The 19,867-nt window shown below is 31.5% G+C and overlaps 1 protein-coding gene across 1 annotated transcript in view; it reads left to right on the top strand.

Annotated features, from left to right (window-relative positions):
- Window positions 1-19,867, top strand: part of LOC145263199 (integral membrane protein 2A-like) — an 81,488-nt gene that overhangs the window by 17,849 nt on the left and 43,772 nt on the right. The window contains exon 2 of the mRNA XM_080120266.1: window positions 12,654-12,830. Coding sequence (XP_079976392.1) covers window positions 12,654-12,830 — 177 coding nt within the window. The remainder of the gene's footprint in view (window positions 1-12,653; window positions 12,831-19,867) is intronic.

The raw sequence follows: 19,867 nt of genomic DNA, 5'->3' as shown, positions 1-19,867 counted from the left end.
GGGGGGGCTTGAACAATGGAGCATGTTCTTGGTTCATGCAGATTAGTTTTTACTATGCATGTGAAGCCACAATAGGATAACAATAAGCAAATGATGGAGTAGAAACCAACTTGTATGAGAAAATGGGTTGTGAAATTAGTTTCAATTTCAATGTGTGCTAATTAGTTATTTTTTGTTGTGTGTGTGACCTTGTCTGTCTGAGGAACTGGCTCTACCGAACTTGTGTTGATTTTTGATCTACAAACGGGATATATATATTGACCTGTGAAACAAATTTGATTTGGTTTTTAGCAACTAAAAATAGCTGCTAATGAGTCAAAATTGAAAAAAGTTTGGGACTTGGCCGACATAAGTTGACTGAATATGTTATTTCTATGCATGCGCTCGTATACAATTATGCGTTAAAGTTTTTTTTTCTATATGCGTATTGACGTTGCTCGGAGGATAATGGATAAGGCTGAAAAGCTATATGCTTTTGGTTTTGATTCTAGCTGATGGCACCCAAGTCATGTTTTTTTTTTTCTCTTTTGAAATCACTACTATATATTGAGTACAATATACTAATAAATACAAAACTTGTATAAATTAAAATCATATATAACCATATTTTATGACCTGGCAATGCTGGGCGCCCTGCTAGTTTTTAATAATGTTTAGTTCTTTTGTCAGTTTTTTTCCAGGTTATTTCCGGTTGGGTTATTTTCAGTGACTGGCTATTTATATTTTTAATGTTGCTGTTTTTCCACTTAAGAAATACAATATTGTATTTCTTTATGTATATCGAAATGATTCCATCTTAAAGGGAAAGGGTCACTTGTCAGTATCGTGGACTTAATAGTTTCAAGTTGTCTTTCACCAATAAAAAAAATGAAATCCAAGTTGAATTAAGTTTTTGCCCTATTGTCAAATTGTATTTTTGTCTATTTTACACGGTCCAAGTTTGTTTTTACCATAAAAAAAACCTGGCGTGATCTGTGTTATAAATCCTATTATTGTGCTAGCTGTTGAAGAAAGTTGTGCTTCTTTGTCATAGCGCTTCAGTGTTTCCCAACTTCGGTGATCCACTGAGAACCAGTGTGTCAATGTGATTGTCACATTGTTAAGGCCAATAAAATGTAATTAGATTTCATTCCTTACAGAAACTGATGATGCAATTGCAGACAATGGAATTGGGTAAACAATTCAAATCCTATCCGATCTATTGTAATAATCTATGCACCAATTACTCTTGTGAAAATGAATGGACTCACAATTTCTGGCCAGATAGGAGTAAAATAGCAACTTGTATTCAATTAGTAGTATACAATGAATCATTTTAGAAGAGGTATTGTGCTTCAACATTAATCTGCTGAAGGATTGATTTGCTATTAAAATAGACAAACCAAATTCGGCCTGCATAGAATGTGTACACCAAAAATTGTTATGCTTATTTGATATAATACAGCAAGAAACAGTTTTGCTTTTTGTGGGTGTGTGGTGAGGGGGTGGAGGGGTCTTTTATCTTGGTGTGTTAAAGAGATTCAATGTTAACCAATAGCATCCAAGATGGCAGATATTTTGTTTTCTAATCACTTTTAAAGGGTCATAATTCAGTGGCTAATTGTGCTATTAAATAAGTTTATTTTGCAAGTATTTATGTGTTTACATTAACAGCTTTTTGGTATAATGAAAATAAAATTTTGGTTTTAAATGCCCGCATGAAGCCTGAAGCAGTTCATCCAACTCTGAAGTTTGTAGTCAATATTGGAGGGAAGAGGTTAATCAGTTTTAAGCAGATAATTGGTCACATGTGAGTACTTGGCCTAAATATTCTTACATGGAATGGTAGCACAATATTACCTCAACATTGGCCAAGCTTCTATGGTCAAGAATGAGTGCAGTTAAAAATAACTGTCATATGAGAAGCCACTTAGAAAAACATTTGTGTAAAATTGGGTGGGGGTGGCATCTAAAAAGATTTTGGAAAAGGTTATGGCATGATTCTTAGAACCATTGAGATTGGAGCAGGGAGTTTGTTACTGGCTTGCTCTATCAACTTGTAAGTCATCAAATATCGAGTAAAAATGACTGGTATCCAATGTGGCGACGAGCAAAAATATATACCCTGTGAATATTTGCATAATAATCTTTGATCAAAAGCAGAAAATGTTTTGAACATTGTTGCATGGATGATGTGATACAAGAAATGCATCTGATACCAAGCTGTTAAAAGCGACATAAAAAAATTTGTTTTTCATCGTATTTATTAAACAGTTTGATTACTGTCTGGCATGCCAATTTAGATGATAGGGCCTCTCGTTAGTCTGTCTGTGTGTGTGTGGTAGTTGGGGGGCAATATGCAAAATATTGAAAAGAGCCCCCCCCCCCCAAAAAAAAAAACTATTACATATTTTTTCCTAATGAGTCAACATTAAATAAGAAAAGTGTATCGATTAGGAAATGATCACTAAAAGATGCATTACCGACAGACAAGATGACAACGTAAGAAACTTTGTGCCAAATTATTGATTGTTACTAAAATAAAACAATCTCCCATTTCTGTTTGATTCAAAGCTAATTTCTGTGACTGTTCCGGTTTCAAGTTTTATTCTGGGGTTATTCTCTAAAGTTATTCAGTACGGATCCAGAACCTAATCCACAGTAGTGTCTGCATCTTTCGACTTTATGGTAAGCTGCTGGAAAAGGCCGATAAGAACAGCTTTTTGTGAGATGCCGACGCTACTGCAGGTCAGGTGCTGGATTACTACCGAAACTTGTGTAATTTCCATGAAATTGTTTACATGATTTTGTCTTTAAAAAAAAAAAATTCATCTAATATAAGTTCCTTGTGTAAAAAGAAAAAAAAAACAACAAATTTATCCTTAAATTTTATTTTCAAAATTTTGAATCTGACAATGAGTGTTCACATCAGCTTTTCCGATAGTTTTCATAAACTGTTGGAAGATGCTGATGCTGTTGTGGGTCACGTTTTTGATCGGTACCAATTATTCAAATTTTTTTTTTTTTTCACTAGTGAGATGCATTCAACTAAATTTCAAAGCACATGACTGAAACTTTTTTAATCATATTTGACCAAAAATCAAAATTTTCAATTTCTGTCAGGATACCGTTAATCAAAAATGATTAAGCATGCATTCATATTTCTTGAAACTTTGCTTTTGAAATAAAAAAACAGTGCTTGATCGGAATTTTTTTTTTTTTTTCACATACACAATTCCAAAAATATTACTTGTCCAAATAATTGAAGTAATGAAGGAAAAAAATTTAATATTTAAATCAAAGTTCATTTACTAAGATTTTTTTTTATTCTAATGTTTTTTACAAAATGTTTTTGAAATTATGGATTTTATCAAATATGGATTTAATGAAATATTTTTTGAGTGATAAGGTTATGTGGAAAGGGAATGATGTTAATGTTGGTATTCGTGGTTAAGAGTTTTTTCTTTTACTATAATATTCCTTGATGCTGTACGTTAATAGTCAATAAATGAATTTTACTTTCTAAAAGAAATTAAAAACAAATGCAGTTGATCTGGAAGTTGACTTGGGTTCAGTTGTGGATAAAATGATTTGTTTAATACTGTTAAGATTCTGCTCATGTCTTTCAATCATAGGCATGTTCTTTTTTTTTCCTGAGATTTTCATGGATGGCTCTGTTCTTGAAGAAATCAATTTCTTGGGCTTTCTTGGAGTCTATACATTATATTCCTTGCTCTTTCTGATTTTTGTAAAGTTGGTTCTTTCTATTGCCCTGATGCTGCTTGATCGGTACTTGAAGATATCGGCTTTCTAGCGGTAAACATTGATGCCCCCACCTCTTTTATCGTGTTCTGCAAGGACAACAATTTTGCTTTATAAACAAGCAAACAAAACGCCATAAATAAACATTTGAAAATATCAATAACTTGAAGCTAAAAAATTTTTTTTTTTTTTAATTAGATCTTGCATTAAAAAGAACATGAAAAAGATTAATATGCCATCAAATAATCAAATTTCTCTATTGCTCTAAACACTTTTTTGCACTTGAAACTATTCTCTCTCTACAAATCTCTTCACTCTCTCTCTCTGTCATGATGTTGCTAGTCTCAGTCTTTTCTATAAATACTAATATTCTATGTATTTTTCATACATTCTTTGTTTTTGCTCATTTCATTTCTTGGTTTAGTGGTTTTCACTAATTCGCTGTTTTGATATTTAGTTATAATACAGCTTCCTATTCCAGTGTGTTTCTTTCCAAGATCTGCCAACTTGTGGAACTCTCTTCCTGCTGACTGTTTTTCCCAATAGTCTGAAGCTTTTCAAAACTATTAAGGATCTATTGTGATACCCCCTCCACCCATTAAAAAATTTTTAGTCAAAAATTATTTTAAAGAATAGATATTTATAATGAAAAAAAAACCCCAAAAAACAACTTTTTTTCTATGTTAAAAGCTCGTTATATCATAATTCACCTTACTTATTGAATAACCATAATGGGGAATTATCTTCATGGTATTGTCAGTGTTATTTTCTTCAATGAGCTCTATTGTCACCAAAATAGTGATCTAATTAAACTAATTTTTTTATTGCTTTATCCTCTTTCATTCTTTTTTTTTAAATTTTTGTTAGTCACATCTGCTTACCATAAAATGAGGCTATCAAAACCAGTTGGATCTATTATGTTCATTCACACACTAATGACATTTGAGAAGGTATGAACCAGATGAGGCCAGTTTGTTGAGAGATGAGGCAGCAAACTCGAGTTTTTTTTTTTTTTTTTTTTTTTTTTCTAATTCTTTACGTAAGATATTAAGAGTTTGCTGAAAAACATCCAGCTTTTTGTATTGGATTTAAAAAAAAAAAAAGGGGGGGGGAAAAATAAAATGTGACTTCATCTTGTATGTAAAATACTTGATTTTAATGAAAAATTTCTAAAGACCTGTTCCATCATGAAATAATCCACAATTGTCAAATTGGTAAGGCTAATCTTATCCATCCTCTTTTGAACAAGTTTTTTTTTTTTTTTTTTACACAGTGGTCACCACTTATCAAGGCCTGGAAGCCACTCAGGGATAAGGGTTATTGCATTTATTTATATTAGTCGCTGAAACCAATTAAAATATTGTATTAGCATCTCTGGCCGGTTTGGTTGCATCTTGACATGAACTTGACATTTATTAATTTCCATGAATCACCACTGCTGTAACTATTAACCATTTCAAAATATCCCTCTCCTCTCCTGGCCAATTTGAGTACTTGCTATCTCTCGGACCCTTCCCTCCTTTTCACTATCTTATACAAGTTTTTGTGTAATCTATCATAGAAAGGGCAGTTATCTTTGTATGTGTAGTGCATGTTTAGCTAAAAAAAAAAAAAAAAAAAAAAAAAATACAAAACACAGTCGGTATCTTCCTGATGGCGTTGCCTTGAATGAATAATACCTAAAATGACTTGTTTCATCTGAACAGGCCAATTTTTTAAATGTTATTTGGAAATAAAATGCAGACTCCTTACTCCTCGTCGTTGCAGCATTCACTTCGAGTTGGTTGGGTCATCTCTTTCTAACAAGTTCACATTTCAAATACTGTGACCAGGCACGCTGCTCCAGGAGTGTTTCTGTTATGAGTGCAAGCCAGTCACAGTTCCAGTTACACTATATAGCTAAAACTTATATCAACTTGGATTTAGTGATGAAACAACCATTGTCGAATATGATTAATAAGGGTTTAATGTGTCACAAAGGGTCAAATGTCAAAAGTGATATATGTGAGAAGTTACGTAATTTTCATAGCTTGACATGTTTAAGCTTAAATTATCGATATTTAGCTGTTTTCACAAGACTGTCGCAGTGGAAACCAGGAGGTGGATGCACAATGTCAGCTTGCCAAGTGTTAATCACTAGATAGGATGGATGAGTCTAACAGCTAAGGCGATGTCAGTCCACCTTTCTTTACCCAACACATTGTAGACATGTCTAATCACTGTAAACTTATATCCATTGTTTCTAAATGCACTATTTAGAAGAACTTGTGGGATTTCAACATGGTCAATATTGTCATAAGTGGAGAAAGATAATTATTTTGGAGTTTTCCTTCAAGACTAGTTGCTTTACCAAGGCTTGAGACTATAGTTTTCCTTACTATTTGACTCGTAACTAAGCAGAGATGGATTCCATTCACAAGAATATTATGGAAAGTGACTTTATGGCCACCTCTTTTTCAAACTTACACACACCTGTTATTTCTGAATTGTCATCCATCTAAGTACTAACTAGGTTAAACATTACTTAACTTTGGTGATATGACAAGAACATGTGTTATGTATAGCTATATTATTTGTTATGTGTGGTATGTATAGCTATAAACCTGTTAAGACTGCATAATTACAAAACTTATTTTAATTTCAGAAAGGGAAAGTTAGAAAAATATCAGAATTTTGCATATTTGGTTGACGAAAATGGCTTTAAATATTTAATTCTGTTTAGACCTCCAATATGTAATACTTGTGACTATTACAGAAATGTATATTTCTAATTGATTTTAATATCTAATCAGGTTCAATACTTTTTAGTCATTAGAGGAATTTGGAGGAGTTACTTCAAAACTGAAGTCTTCCTACTTCTGTTGTTATAAAGTCTTCCATTCAAGATAATTGTGATGGGAATATGAAAATATCTTTTAGATTTTAGTTGAATTTATGCCAAGTTTGGTGTTTTTCTAACCAATAACTTTTGGAACCCATAATAATTATTAGTAATTAGAATTTTAACTTATGCCCAATAGATTTTAGCTCACCTATTTCTTATTCCATTGGAATGTCTCAAAGGGGATCTCAAATTGCATTGTTATGAATCAACTTATGCATTCCTGACTTGTTGCAGATATTGATAGTGTGAGACTGAGAAACCAACCCCCTGTCATGGACGTGCATCAGAAGCAGAGATGTTATTGAATTCCTGGTAAAAGTGCATTGAGAATAGCGGTGACTATGTAGAAAAGTAAATTCTGGAGCACAAAAGATTCCTCATTTTAATGGTACCACTTCAGTCTTCATAGCCCTTCAACTTTTTGAATTAAAAAAAATAAATAGGATGCTTTACTTTTGGAATGCGCCTAGTATTAGAATTATTCCCTATCACCACTCACCCCCAACTACGTTGATCAGGTGTGCCAGGGTGTTTCCTGCCATGTTTGGTGGGATTCTGTCATTTTGGAGCCGATTAATAACCATCAGACAGACCAAAAAAAAGGTTGATTTATAATCTAAATTCTATTAAATGCCCCCCTCCCCGCCTCAGCTTAAGATCTCTTTATAGAAAAGATATTACCCCCACCCTCCCTGCATATGTAGGTAATCTTTCTTACCAAATTAAAAGTTTGTTAGCATTGTAACTTCAAAGAAACTAGCAGTGAACAGACACTTTCTGCCTTTTATCTATATATATATATATAGATATATGCTCAATATGGCTTACTTCAACTGGTAAGCACAACAGCGTCAAGGGCATTATTGTATCATTGCAGATAAAGAAAATGAATGGTTCAAAGCAAGTATCCAAGATTGAAGGAAAGGAAAGTTGGGTTGTTTTTGAGAATAGCAGGTCTGTGGCATAAATATTTGAATTTATATGCAAGCATCTAAAATAGTAATCTGAAATGTTTGACTCTATAAAAAGAAAGGTCTAAGTAGGCAGGTTAAGGTCATTCATCTTAAGTAGATGTAAACATTACCTACTTTATTATCTACTAAAAGTCAGCTTTAGTTTTTTTTTTTTTTTTTTTTCAATCCTAGTTTTTATCACAATTGTTTAAGAGATTATCTCTTATAAAAACGATTTCTCTTTATTTTTGCTTAAGAATTATGTATTGTTACTTTACTGCCTCCCCACAAGAACAATATGACTAAAGGTCAAGTTTATTTGAGGAGTGTTTGTAATTTTATATGAATTTTTTTTTTTACTTGTAACCTTAAGGGAGTTAACTACATTCAAGTAATCAATAACAATTGACGTATGCAGTATTACTATTGTTTGTACAGGACACTTTTTTTTTCTTTTTTTTTTTTTTTTTTTTTTTTTCAGTGTGAATTTGAAGTTGTTTGGAAATATTTAAACAAACAAACAAACTAGAAATATAAATATGGTCATAAAGTTGTATTCCGAAGTTATATATATAAAACATTGCAGAAAGTTTTGTATTTCCTCGGCATACAATCCTTGGACTTTTATTTTTAGTCATTTTTTTTCTTTTTTCTCTTTTTCATGGTGCTCCTCATTTTGAGACAACTGACCTCAGAAAAAGGTGTTATTATGCACAATTTTGCATACTACTTGTAGACACACCTAGTGTTACGGAAATATTGTAACTTTTCTATTGACTAAAATGAGTGTATTAATAAACTACACTATTTCCTTATTTTCTCTGTTGTGGACCTGCCTGGCATGTAATACTATTCCTACCTTATTGAAACTATTTTAGTAAGCTTTTGTTTTATATACATGAACATTGTATTTCTTTTAAGCAAGCGGAAAATTATATGTAAAGTTATACGTATGGAATTGTGGCTAGATCAACATTTGAAATGGACAAAAGTAATTTTATCAGTTGCTTTTTGTATACTTGTACAATAGCCACCCAAGATATGGTGGCCCTAGGATAGGTTACGATGTGGAATACAATGTTTTTCTGGCCCATGGTTACGGTATTTGCGGTGTTATGTTATTTGATTATATACATGTGTATTATATACTGCACTGTATTTTGTTACTAATTTTTAACATGCACGCCATGAAATTTTGCTTGGGCCCTGCCATACAACGCTTTCACCAATCCTGGGACGGATTAATGCCATATCCTGGGACGGATTAATGCCATATCCTGGGACGGATTAATGCCATATCCTGGGACGGATTAATGCCATATCCTGGGACGGATTAATGCCATATCCTGGGACAGATTAATGCCATATCCTGGGGTTCTACTGTACTTGAGACTGCATTCATGGGGAGTGGGTAAAACCAGCTCCATCCATCTTCACCACTGACCCCTTCATAAAGGCCAACCAAGCCTGGAGAACTATTGAGTGATCTCTAACCATTCACTGTTTTAGTGGCATGCTCCAAAGATTCAGGAGTCCATCTTTTAACCTTTATCAGGTTTTTCTTTGTCCGCCACATTGCTTTTTTCCAATCTTGTAGAGAGGAGCTGAGGCAATTGTTTTGTAGATCAACTTTCCATGTTGATGGTGAAGGTTACAATCCTGCTAACACAGATCTCTTGCAATAATAAATTGTTAGAGGAAGTTAATTTTGTAGCATATTGTTTAAGAGCAAGTACCTTCATTGGATATTAAGGATGTAATGTGAACAGTAATAATCATGTTTCTAATCTTATTTCTTTCTTGCTAGGCAGGAATTGCTGCCATAAAGGAATGCTCGTTTGCACGAGAGGCAGGAATTGAGACAGCAGAAGACTTTGATGTGCAAAGTCAATTCTTGTTTTGAAACTGTCCTAATCTGACCAGAGTAAGAACTGTTGCAACATGCAGAATCCTATGTGAAGTTGTTTTATAATGTTATAAACATTGTAAAACAACTTTACATAGGATTCTGCATTGAGATATTTCTGTTACTGCTGTGTGGCAGGGAGCTAATTTTGTCTATTTTAGGCATTCAGTATTTTTTGCCTGTTATTATTTTTATGTTAAATTAGATACAAGTTGCAATTTTATAAATTGTCTTTGGATATAAACTATTCATGTAAATATTCTTTTTTGTAATTAGCAATACACATGAAAAAATTTAAATGGCTTAAAATATTTCAATATTGGTATATATAGAGCTTGATAAGCTAAGAAAGAATCTTTTTAAATCCAATTAAAATCAAGGAAGTTATGACTATTTTTTATGTCCTGCGTGTTTGGATATTTTCCCCTCTTTAAGACCATATGCGTTTTGTCACATTTTTTGCACTACTTTTTCAGTAAAAATGCTATATCTTTGTTAAAACACAAGACTAAGCAATGAAATTTGCCATATAAGTGTATTTTTGTGCAAGGAATCTGAATATGCTATTGAAAATCTCCAGAAATGAATGGTTTCCAAATAATCTGCAGTAAATGCACATAAATATGCTGCGATTGCTTAAAAATGCCATGTATTCATTAAAAGAAAAGAAGTTAGGGAACTCAAAGTTTAGTTGTAATGCATTTTATGTGCCAAAAACTGAAATCGAAATCTAGGATTGGTTAAAAATGAATATATTGCAATATTTCTTTGGTATTATTGTAGATTAATACCTTCTGTTACCCCTCCCCATCTGACCACCTCTCCAAAATGTTATTCTACCTTCATAGACAATTGCATGTGAACAACTTGAAAAACTTTAATAAAAGATAAACAAAAATTATTTTAGAATTTAATGTAAAATGATTTCTCATTTTGAATCATTCGAGCGTTTTAGGGCAGTTATTCCCCCCCCCCCCTTTCCCATGATAGATAAATCCTGGGTGTTTTTTTTTTTGTTTGTTTGTTTGTTTTCTAAAAGGTGATTATGCTTGGTTTTAAGAGGGTCTTTGTGCAATTATGAGAAGGTGGGGAGGTTGCCACTCTGACTTTGAGTTAATGATAGGGCTAAGGAAAATTGTGTGAAACATCCTGAAAACTTGATAGAAACAAAACAAAAACAATTTTAGAATTTAGTGGGGGTTGGTTTCACATAAATGTAAAATAATTCACCATTTCAAGACGATCCTAGCGTTTTAGGACAGTTGACCAATTTATTTTGAGGGGGCGGATTAATCATGTGCACTTTTCTGTAAACGTTTTTTATGCTTTTTTTTTTTTTTACATTTATATGAGCTCACAGGAAGTTTGTTTAGTGGGGAGCTCTGCCACTTGTACTTAGCGTTATTGTTAAGGCGAAAGACAGTTTTAGGAGGAGGCTTGCCACTCGTTCCTAGGATTAGCCATAGAATAAAGCGAGTTTTTTTTTTTTTTTTTTTTTTTTTCTTTTTAAGAGGGTGTTTGATACCCATTGTGAAACTTTACAAGAATTATGACAAACAGACAAAACTAAATGTTATTTAAAAAAGTGACGTCCCTCTAACAGAAAACATGATGCTTGGAAAAATATCAAGTATTTAAATTCTATTTAAATATTAAAAAAAAAAACAAGTTTTTGCTAAAGCTGGCAAATTGTTAAAAATTTTGAATTAATGTTATTTTGATTTTTAATTACATTTCATGTCTTTTCCTACCGTTGTTATTTTTTAACTGAGCACCTCCTACAAATATTTAAATATTGATTATTTATTTAATAATTGGGTAGATTAGTTTCCATTCGATAATAATTCACTGAAAACATTTTTTAAGGGACGAAAATTAGAAGTGTGTGTAAAAAAAAAATTAGATACCTGTATTAATGAAATGAATTGTAGCAAATTATCATGACATTCACAAAATTCAATGTTCACAAAGCAAATGATTTTACTTGATAATCTTTCATTTCCAATGAAAATAAACTCTAAATCTCTTTTGGACAGAAATAGGTAATTAATGAAAGCAATTGGAATTAAAAAAAAAAATTTTTTTTAAGAAAGGCGATTTATATATATATATACATATATATATATATATATATATATATATATATATATATATATATATATATATATAAAAAATGACTGGCTCATCAAAATCAGATTCGACAGATGCATTATTTAGATCTAATGACAAAAATGTATCTAACTTATATCTTTTATTGAATGACCATCATAGAAATTTGTACCTACTAACTGAATACGAAACGGTATATTTTCAGTTTTGATTTTTTTTTTTTAATTTTTTCTAAATAAAATTACAAATATTTATTTTTAAGTAAAGAGAAAAATTCTAAATACAAAGCTCTATGTAATTACCTACATGTTCTTGTATACAAAATATTGATAATGAATAATAAATGATCTAATTAACAGTTTGATAGAAAAAAACAAATGGTAAATAATTTCCAATGTCCATACTAATAGACTAATTTTGCAATTTAAATTATAGACTACTTGTTTGAATATATGTCACAATTCTATATATCACTGAACTTCTGGATCTTGTGTGTTAGCTTGTCAAATGTGTGTAGATTACATGACGTCATTTATTAAAACAGGTGGAAGATAACTGTGTACAGTGAATGACATCAGACATGACATTATCCATCAAACCAGGGAGAGGGAATGTGCCTATCACATCTAGATGACCTGCAACTTGACAAGTTGTACCGAACCCGGGTGGGGGAGGGGTCTACTATTACATTAAATCAATATAACATAAAAAATATGTTAATTCAAAATCCAGGCTGAAATATTTTCTTGGTTTATCGTAACCTTTGTGATTGCATTAGTTTTTTTCTTTTTCTTTATTTTCTTGATTTAAAAAGATCTTTCCTGTTTAAGATATCTTATTTTTCTCAAAACCTTGTGCATATTGGTCTAAATATTCTGGTTTTGTGCTTTTACACTGTCTGACAGATAAGGGTATTTTATTTATATTTTGATGATTTTCTGAAAATTTCCTGGATTTATTCTAAAATTTGTTTAATTTTTTTTTTTTTAATTTGAGGATTGAAGAAATTAATTTCAGTATATATATAACTTGTTGAATTGTATTTATTTATTTTTTTCAGACTGCTGAAAAAGAGAAAGATGCTGAATCTTCCAAATTGCCTAAAGCGATCCATGTGACGTTCATACCTCGGAGATCTAAGACCTGCATCAACTTGAGTCTTATGTTTATCTCTTTGATCGTTCTTTCTGGAGGAGCCATTGGCGGAATCTATCTTTATGGACATCTCAAGCATACGGTCAGTATTAGACATTACAAAATTATCTTGAAATGATATTATAGACTTGCCTCAATAGAATAACAGGCCAGAATGAAAAAAATAACCTGGGATTGTAGATTAGCAACTTTGTGTTAGTTAATTTTTAAATTAACAGCTAACTTAGCATATTGCCATCAAGATGTGCAGTACTGTAAATTAGGGGTTGGGTCAGAGGCATCAACTTGTATAGCAAGATGTTTGTTCACATTAATTTAAATTTTGTTAAGTAATTTCTAGGTCAAGCTGCCTGAGGAAAGAAGCTATTAGTTTAAGACAGTTTCTGGCATTTGGGGACCTACAATGAAGAGCTGATTTTTGCTCCCTAACAGGTTTGGCAGGGATAAAATAAGCACAGGGATGCCGCATTGCAACGTTTTTTGTTTTATTTTTAGTTTTTTTTTTACCCCCCCCCCCCATCCTTGGACTTGGTCCAAGAGGGAGAGGGTTGATGCATCAGCCCATATGTGACACCAACACTCCACCATGCATGGTATGTGAATAGTGGCTTTGTAAAGATATACTGACAGGTGTGAGGGGTTTTCTAGCTCAATGTAGCAAACTCACCTTCTTTACAGCAGATTTAGTCGTATTTTTTAAATTCCTATTACCTATCAATGTTAGGCCAAGGAGTTTGAATGTTGGACTCATGGGAAGAATGCTTTTAGATTTGGTGGTTGATAATTGTTAAACGAAAGAAGTTTTGACTTTGTAGCATATCTTTGACTCCATTCCACTACAAACTGGGTGTCATTCTCAAAGGACTCGGCCATTGCTTTAAATATCTTATAAGTGTTTTATTAGATTTGTGTCGTGAATGGAGCATTCTATCTCTGCCAGGATTGCAGGATTTATAACAATCAAGAATAATAAAGGTTCAAGGATTGATCCTGCATTAATGTGATGTTATTTAAATGTCCAGTCATCGAAGGTGACCTGGATCTATCATCATGTACTGTAAACGTGTATTGGCAGTTAAAAAAAAAAACATTCTGTAATATAGTTAACATAATCAGAGCGTGACTCAATGTGTCACATGCAAGAAAGTTGTTAAACTCTGCTCTTGTTCCCACCTTTTTAATTATTTTGCATTAAACATAATGAAACCATTCTATTTTAATTTTTTTTTTTTCCATTGGAAGCTTATGTATTGTTTTTCAAATTTTTTTTAGCAAGGTCTTTTGGGAGGCATAAATAAAACAATTGTAGACTGATAAATAATCCAGCAAAGTTTATATGATTGCTTTTCTCTCCATGAAATTTTGTCTATGCTTCTCTGCTTTTCTATATTTAATTGTATATGGCTGCATTTGTGTTTGACTAAAAATAAAAATAAATTCAGAATCTTTGTACGGAGGTTTGTGTTAAAAAAAACATTGGTATCTAAACTTTTGTGAGTGAAAATTTTTTTCAAATGAAAACGAAAGCTGTAATAATATTTGAGCTAAACAGAATAATGCGTTGATATGGTTTCTAAAATTAGCCTTTTGTTCAATATCGTACAAAAAATGTTGGATAAACTTGGAATAGCTCTGGTACTAATTGAGCTATCAAGATAAGTTTTATATCTTTCAACACTATGTGCCTAAAGTCTCTAGTGTATAAAAGTATTTGTTTGTGAAACCTAGTTGAAATCCTTTTATAGAAGACTTATTTCTGTGTTACACTGGTATTGCTCCATCAATTTCTGTTTATTCTAACATGATCTTTAAGATAATCATGGGCATGGAATTTTTTATTGTTTTATGTGGCAGGGGTATCACAAATGAAAGATTCTGGGTTGCTCTTTGTGCTTCCATGTTGCTATTGTTCATAGCACTGCTTTTATCTTTTCCCTTGTCCCCACAATGATGAAGTGATTACACTTGAGCGAATTTATAAAAATAGTTGAGTCTTTGCTTAACTTACTGACATTCATATTTTGTCATATCAGTATTTTTTTTTTTTTTTAGTAATTATCAAGACTCCAGATGACTGTCTAGTATCAGCTATTCTTTTCTTTTAACTTAAGATTCAACACTTCTGCTGATATCTTGCAGGTTTTCATTTGTTTCTTGAGCAGTATACATTACAGTAGTATACAGTATACTGGTCTATCTCCTGGAGGTCTTTAACTCACTCAAGATAATTAAGGCTTAAAAAAACCCAAAGAACTCGGATGTTCCTTTCTATTAAGTAATGAATCGATAATCAAAGGCAGATTACAATAACTTTAAATATTTTATCTCTGAAATTCCTTTGCATTTCATTTTCGGAAGAAAAAGTGATATTCCTATGTCAGATCTTACGAATTTATCAAGAACCTTGATGTCTGCAAGACAACTGGTACTGACAATGTTCCTGTCATTGGTTTTAAGAATATGTTAGCGTGAGTGTTAGGTATATATTTCTATGTGAAGGGTATGGGATTCACTCCTAAACTGATTAACCGGGGAAATTTGGAATTTTTAAGCGTGGGCTGTGTTTAGACTAGCAAAGAAAGTTGTTAAACTCTGCTCTTGTTCCCACCTTTTTAATTATTTTGCATTAAACATAATGAAACCATTCTATTTTAATTTTTTTAGTTTGGACTAATTTTATGTTAGATTTTTCCACAAGTGTGAAAGTTTGAAGAAAAAAAAAAATGTTAATACAATTGGGAAATATTTAATTAGTACTGATCGTGTAGTGACATTAAGAAAATATACAATGTTGTAATTGAAACCAGTTGATGTGTTGGCATGTCACAAGAAACCTTTCATTTATCGATTTATATAATGTATTTAAGATGTGTTTGTTTTTCTTGTATCTATAATAATTGTAACTTAATTCTGGTAATTAAATAATTAATATTAGCTCTTGTATGACCTACAGTTAAGCACTTTGATGTCATAACTAGTGATTTACACACACACACACACACACACACACACACACACACACACACACAAGGTGTTTGGAAATAAGTTTGACACTTTTTAGGAAGATAGGAAAAACATATCTTAGCCAACAATTGATGTATTAAAATTTAAAGTGCATTTCTTAGAGGATATTTTGTTTTTTGGCTAAAATTTGCTCTATATTAAAAAAATAAAGAAAAATCTATGATGTATGTACCTGTGACAAAAAAATATACCATATTCCATAAATTGTGTAGATTGATCAAGTTTACTTTTATAAATTGATTATGATTACCTGATTAATGGGAATTCGTAGGCATTGCAACAAGTCTAGTAAATATGAATAGTTGAGTTATCTACCTTTTTTGTTTCTTGAAAGTTTTTTTTAAAATGGTGGGTGAGACGTCACACCTTGGGTACTTAGTTTTATCTTTAAATAGAATAAAAATTTATTTGATCAATTCACATGATTTTTGGAATATATATTCATTTTATCACGAGTATGTACATTATACAGATATTTTATTTTTGTTTTTAATATAGGCTGGAATTCTGGATTAGAACCAATATTTTTCTAAATACGTAGATCTGCATGATGTGTCCTTCTCTAGAAACATACTGAAACTTGGTCTACATGATGTGCAGGACGTTGTGTGAACTGTATGTGAGCCATCTGTTGTTTTTAAGGACAACTGCTGGATCTGAACAATCTGAGTGTACAGTGTTTGTATGACCACATTTAAAGTTATGCTGTCTCTTAAGTCTTTCTTTCTGACAGAGCAGTCCGAGTAAAACTTATCAGATTCATGCTTTGCTCAAACAGTATTTGTCCCCCATCAGAAAGCGATACTTTATCAACACAAATTCAGATTTTTCCATTGCTTTGAAAATTTGCAACAGTACAGTTACTTAAATAACTGTAATTTGTAAACTAATAATCTGATAGGACTCAAAATTTTGGCATGTACCATTTGAAGGTTAGCAAAGTTTAGAAACCATTGATTTAAAAAAAATTTTTTTTTTTTTTATAACTATTATTACAAATGTATTTACGCAATGTTAGCCTGATTAAGGTCCCATAGAAAAAGAGTGCAGAATAGTTACAAATTATTTTAAGTATGATTTAAAAAACAAAAAAATCCCTTTCTCATTTGTTTCATTTCCATAAATATTTGATTAATCTTATAAAAACAAAAACACATTAAATTTGTGTTTTTCAACTGTACCTATAATCGAAGCAAACACACACTCCACACATACAAATGGTTAACCAAATCCGTGAATAATCGTATTTCAATCTAACCTCCAGTCTTCTTCAGATGCTTTTCTAAACTTGAAAATCTTCTAATTCAACTTTCTACATCAACCTCATGGTGTAATTAAATATATAAATAATCTATACTCCTATAAATTCATTTTTCTTTTGTGTGTATTGATATTCATATTAAACACCCGATTTTCGATTTATTTAAAAAGAAAATACAATTTTGTTATATATGGGTTGTGGAATTGCATTCACTAGCAAAAGATCTAGCTAATTTGCATATTCTTTTAAACATTCATTTTAATTAATTCCCTATTAGTTTTTTTGGTTTTCTTATGGGATGATCATCTTTAGTTAACTATTTCGTGTAATTATATTCATGCAGATATTCTACATGATTTATGCTTGCATAATATTTGCATAAAAAGTTTATAGTAAACACAAAATTGTTCCCATATTTATGTGTACGTATTTATTTTTGTTTAACAAATTTTGCCTACCAAACTCCTAGAGTTTTCGTCTACAGACATGAAACTTCATATATAAGGTATTTGAATCCATGCAAAACTTTATATTTGGGTTTTAGCCCGGAAAATCGGTGTGAAAATTAAAAAAATGAAATTTGCCAGGTGACGGTCGAACACCGGCATTACAAATGCAACATAGTAGCTATCGGTTCATATTTTAATTTTTAGCCTTGCAGTAAACATGTTTTCATAGCCCAGTCATTGACGGCAGAGGCAAAATAAATCATGAGCTGAACGTTTTGGTTTTGATTCTCAGTGGTGGCGCAGAAGTCTTTTTTTTTTTTTTTTTTTTTTAATTTTTTTTTTTATACTTTTTAAATTATTATTATATATTGCATCCAATCTATCTATATATCTATAAAAGTGAAAATGTCTGTCTTTTCTATATGGTAGTTAAGGAAGACTATTATACAGAAAAGCATTACTTTACATATTCACACTTTTTAATATATACATATGCTCTTAACCTTATGAACAGTACATAGGGCCCGAGCAAAGCCGGGCGGAACTGCTAGTAATATCTAAAATAAAAAAATATATCCATTCTTTGGGGGTCAACTGGACCAGGTTTCATCAAATGAGGTCGTTTTCTCCTCAGCCCTTTCCAATGTTATTAAAGGAGAGGTGAATGACTTACATTTGTAATGACCAGCTAAATGAAGTCGCTCGTCATGTAATCAGAAGAATCTATTTGGCTGGAATTTATTCATTTCAGGAACAATTTGATTTTGTCACGCATCATTTTTACACACAAATGCATGGAACTATATTTCTGTCTATTTGCGTATGTAGACAGTAAACAGGTCGGAACATTCTAGAAACTTGATAAAAGCGCCAATACACCAAAAAACAAAATAGTCTAGACAGCATTTCCGCAAGTCATCATCGCTGCTGCATGAAATTGTAACTCGTATCAGACTCTATCGTACGACATAAAAATCTACACTAGTAAGAGTATTATGTTCAAATTTTAAATGGACAAATTAATATAGTTATATAACAAAAATGTTTAAAGAAGTGGATGAAGTATGGACTAAGGATCCCAGGAGCCGAGAGATTCAACTAGGGACACATATCAATTGACATTAGTTGACTGCCAGCGCACGTGTCATTTGTAAACAAACACACACAGTTCTTTGTTTTATTCATTGATTTTACGGAAAGATTTAAAGGCAAGTGGGGATAATATATTTTTATGTAGGGTGCGTTTTTTTATTCAGTAGTGGGAGTGGACTTTCCTTTTTTTTCTTTAACAAAGCTTTTTAATAAACGAACACAGATGTTTATCGAGTAATTTCTTCAAGATTATCCAATGTTTTCTTTTATGCATTTAAGAAAGACATTAAATATTTATTTTCAATACGTTTTTCTTTTTCTTTTACAAAACTTAAACAGCCGCAGACATTGTGTCTCTATCCTGTTAAATTATTTTTTTTAACGAGTTCATTCTCTATGATTATGCGATTTATATTTAATTTGAATTTATAAAATATGTTTAAATTTAAAAACAAACTTTTAGCCTTCTAAGAAAGAGGCACTCTGACATAAAAATTTAAATTACCTCAGTATGTTTAAATATTTTTTAAAAAAATTAACTTTATTGACAAAAAATATTTTCTAAATTTCTAAAATATAAAATTTTTATTTAATCTCATGATATATGCGATAAATGGGAAATCATGTAGCACGATAGAGAACGATTTGCGATTTTCCCACTATATTGTAAACCATGTTATTTTGTGAATCTTATAAATAAAATTCACGCACTGATAAGAAAAAGCTATTGGAATTGTCATAAATGGTTTATTAAATCCATGCCCCGTTGTAGATCTCACAGATGCCTGTCTAAAAGAATTTCTGTGGCATGAAAGACATTCAGAAAATACCTTTTTCAACTCTGCAAGTAAATAGAATATTTTTTAAGTAAAAGTTATAAAAAGATTTATAAATAAATATGTATTTGTTAAACAAGAACCCAAGTTTACCCAGCTGGGCAAACTTGGGTCATTATACCGGAAAAATATTCAGTAAATAAAACGTTGTTTAGTAAATCTTGATTTTTGTTTTTGCATTTTCATATGCCAAACATGGATATAAATATCACTAAAACATCTGCTGGGTCATAAACTTCATTTCGGTACCTTACTTGCCTGGGTGGGTTGCCAGTAGGCTGAGATAAACCGTGTCACACACACACAGTAAATCGAACTTACTAAGGGAGATAATAACTTCCGGTGAATACCGGAAAAATATTCAGTAAATAAAACATTTAGTAAATCATTATTTTTTTGCATTTTTATTATTTATTTATTTATTTTTTTTTGCATTTGGATACACCAAACATGGATA

Source organism: Euprymna scolopes, chromosome 38, assembly GCF_053919585.1.
Source record: "Euprymna scolopes isolate OS-2025 chromosome 38, ASM5391958v1, whole genome shotgun sequence".
In the NCBI taxonomy this organism is placed as follows: domain Eukaryota; kingdom Metazoa; phylum Mollusca; class Cephalopoda; order Sepiida; family Sepiolidae; genus Euprymna; species Euprymna scolopes.
This window is presented reverse-complemented; position numbering and strand designations above follow the sequence as displayed.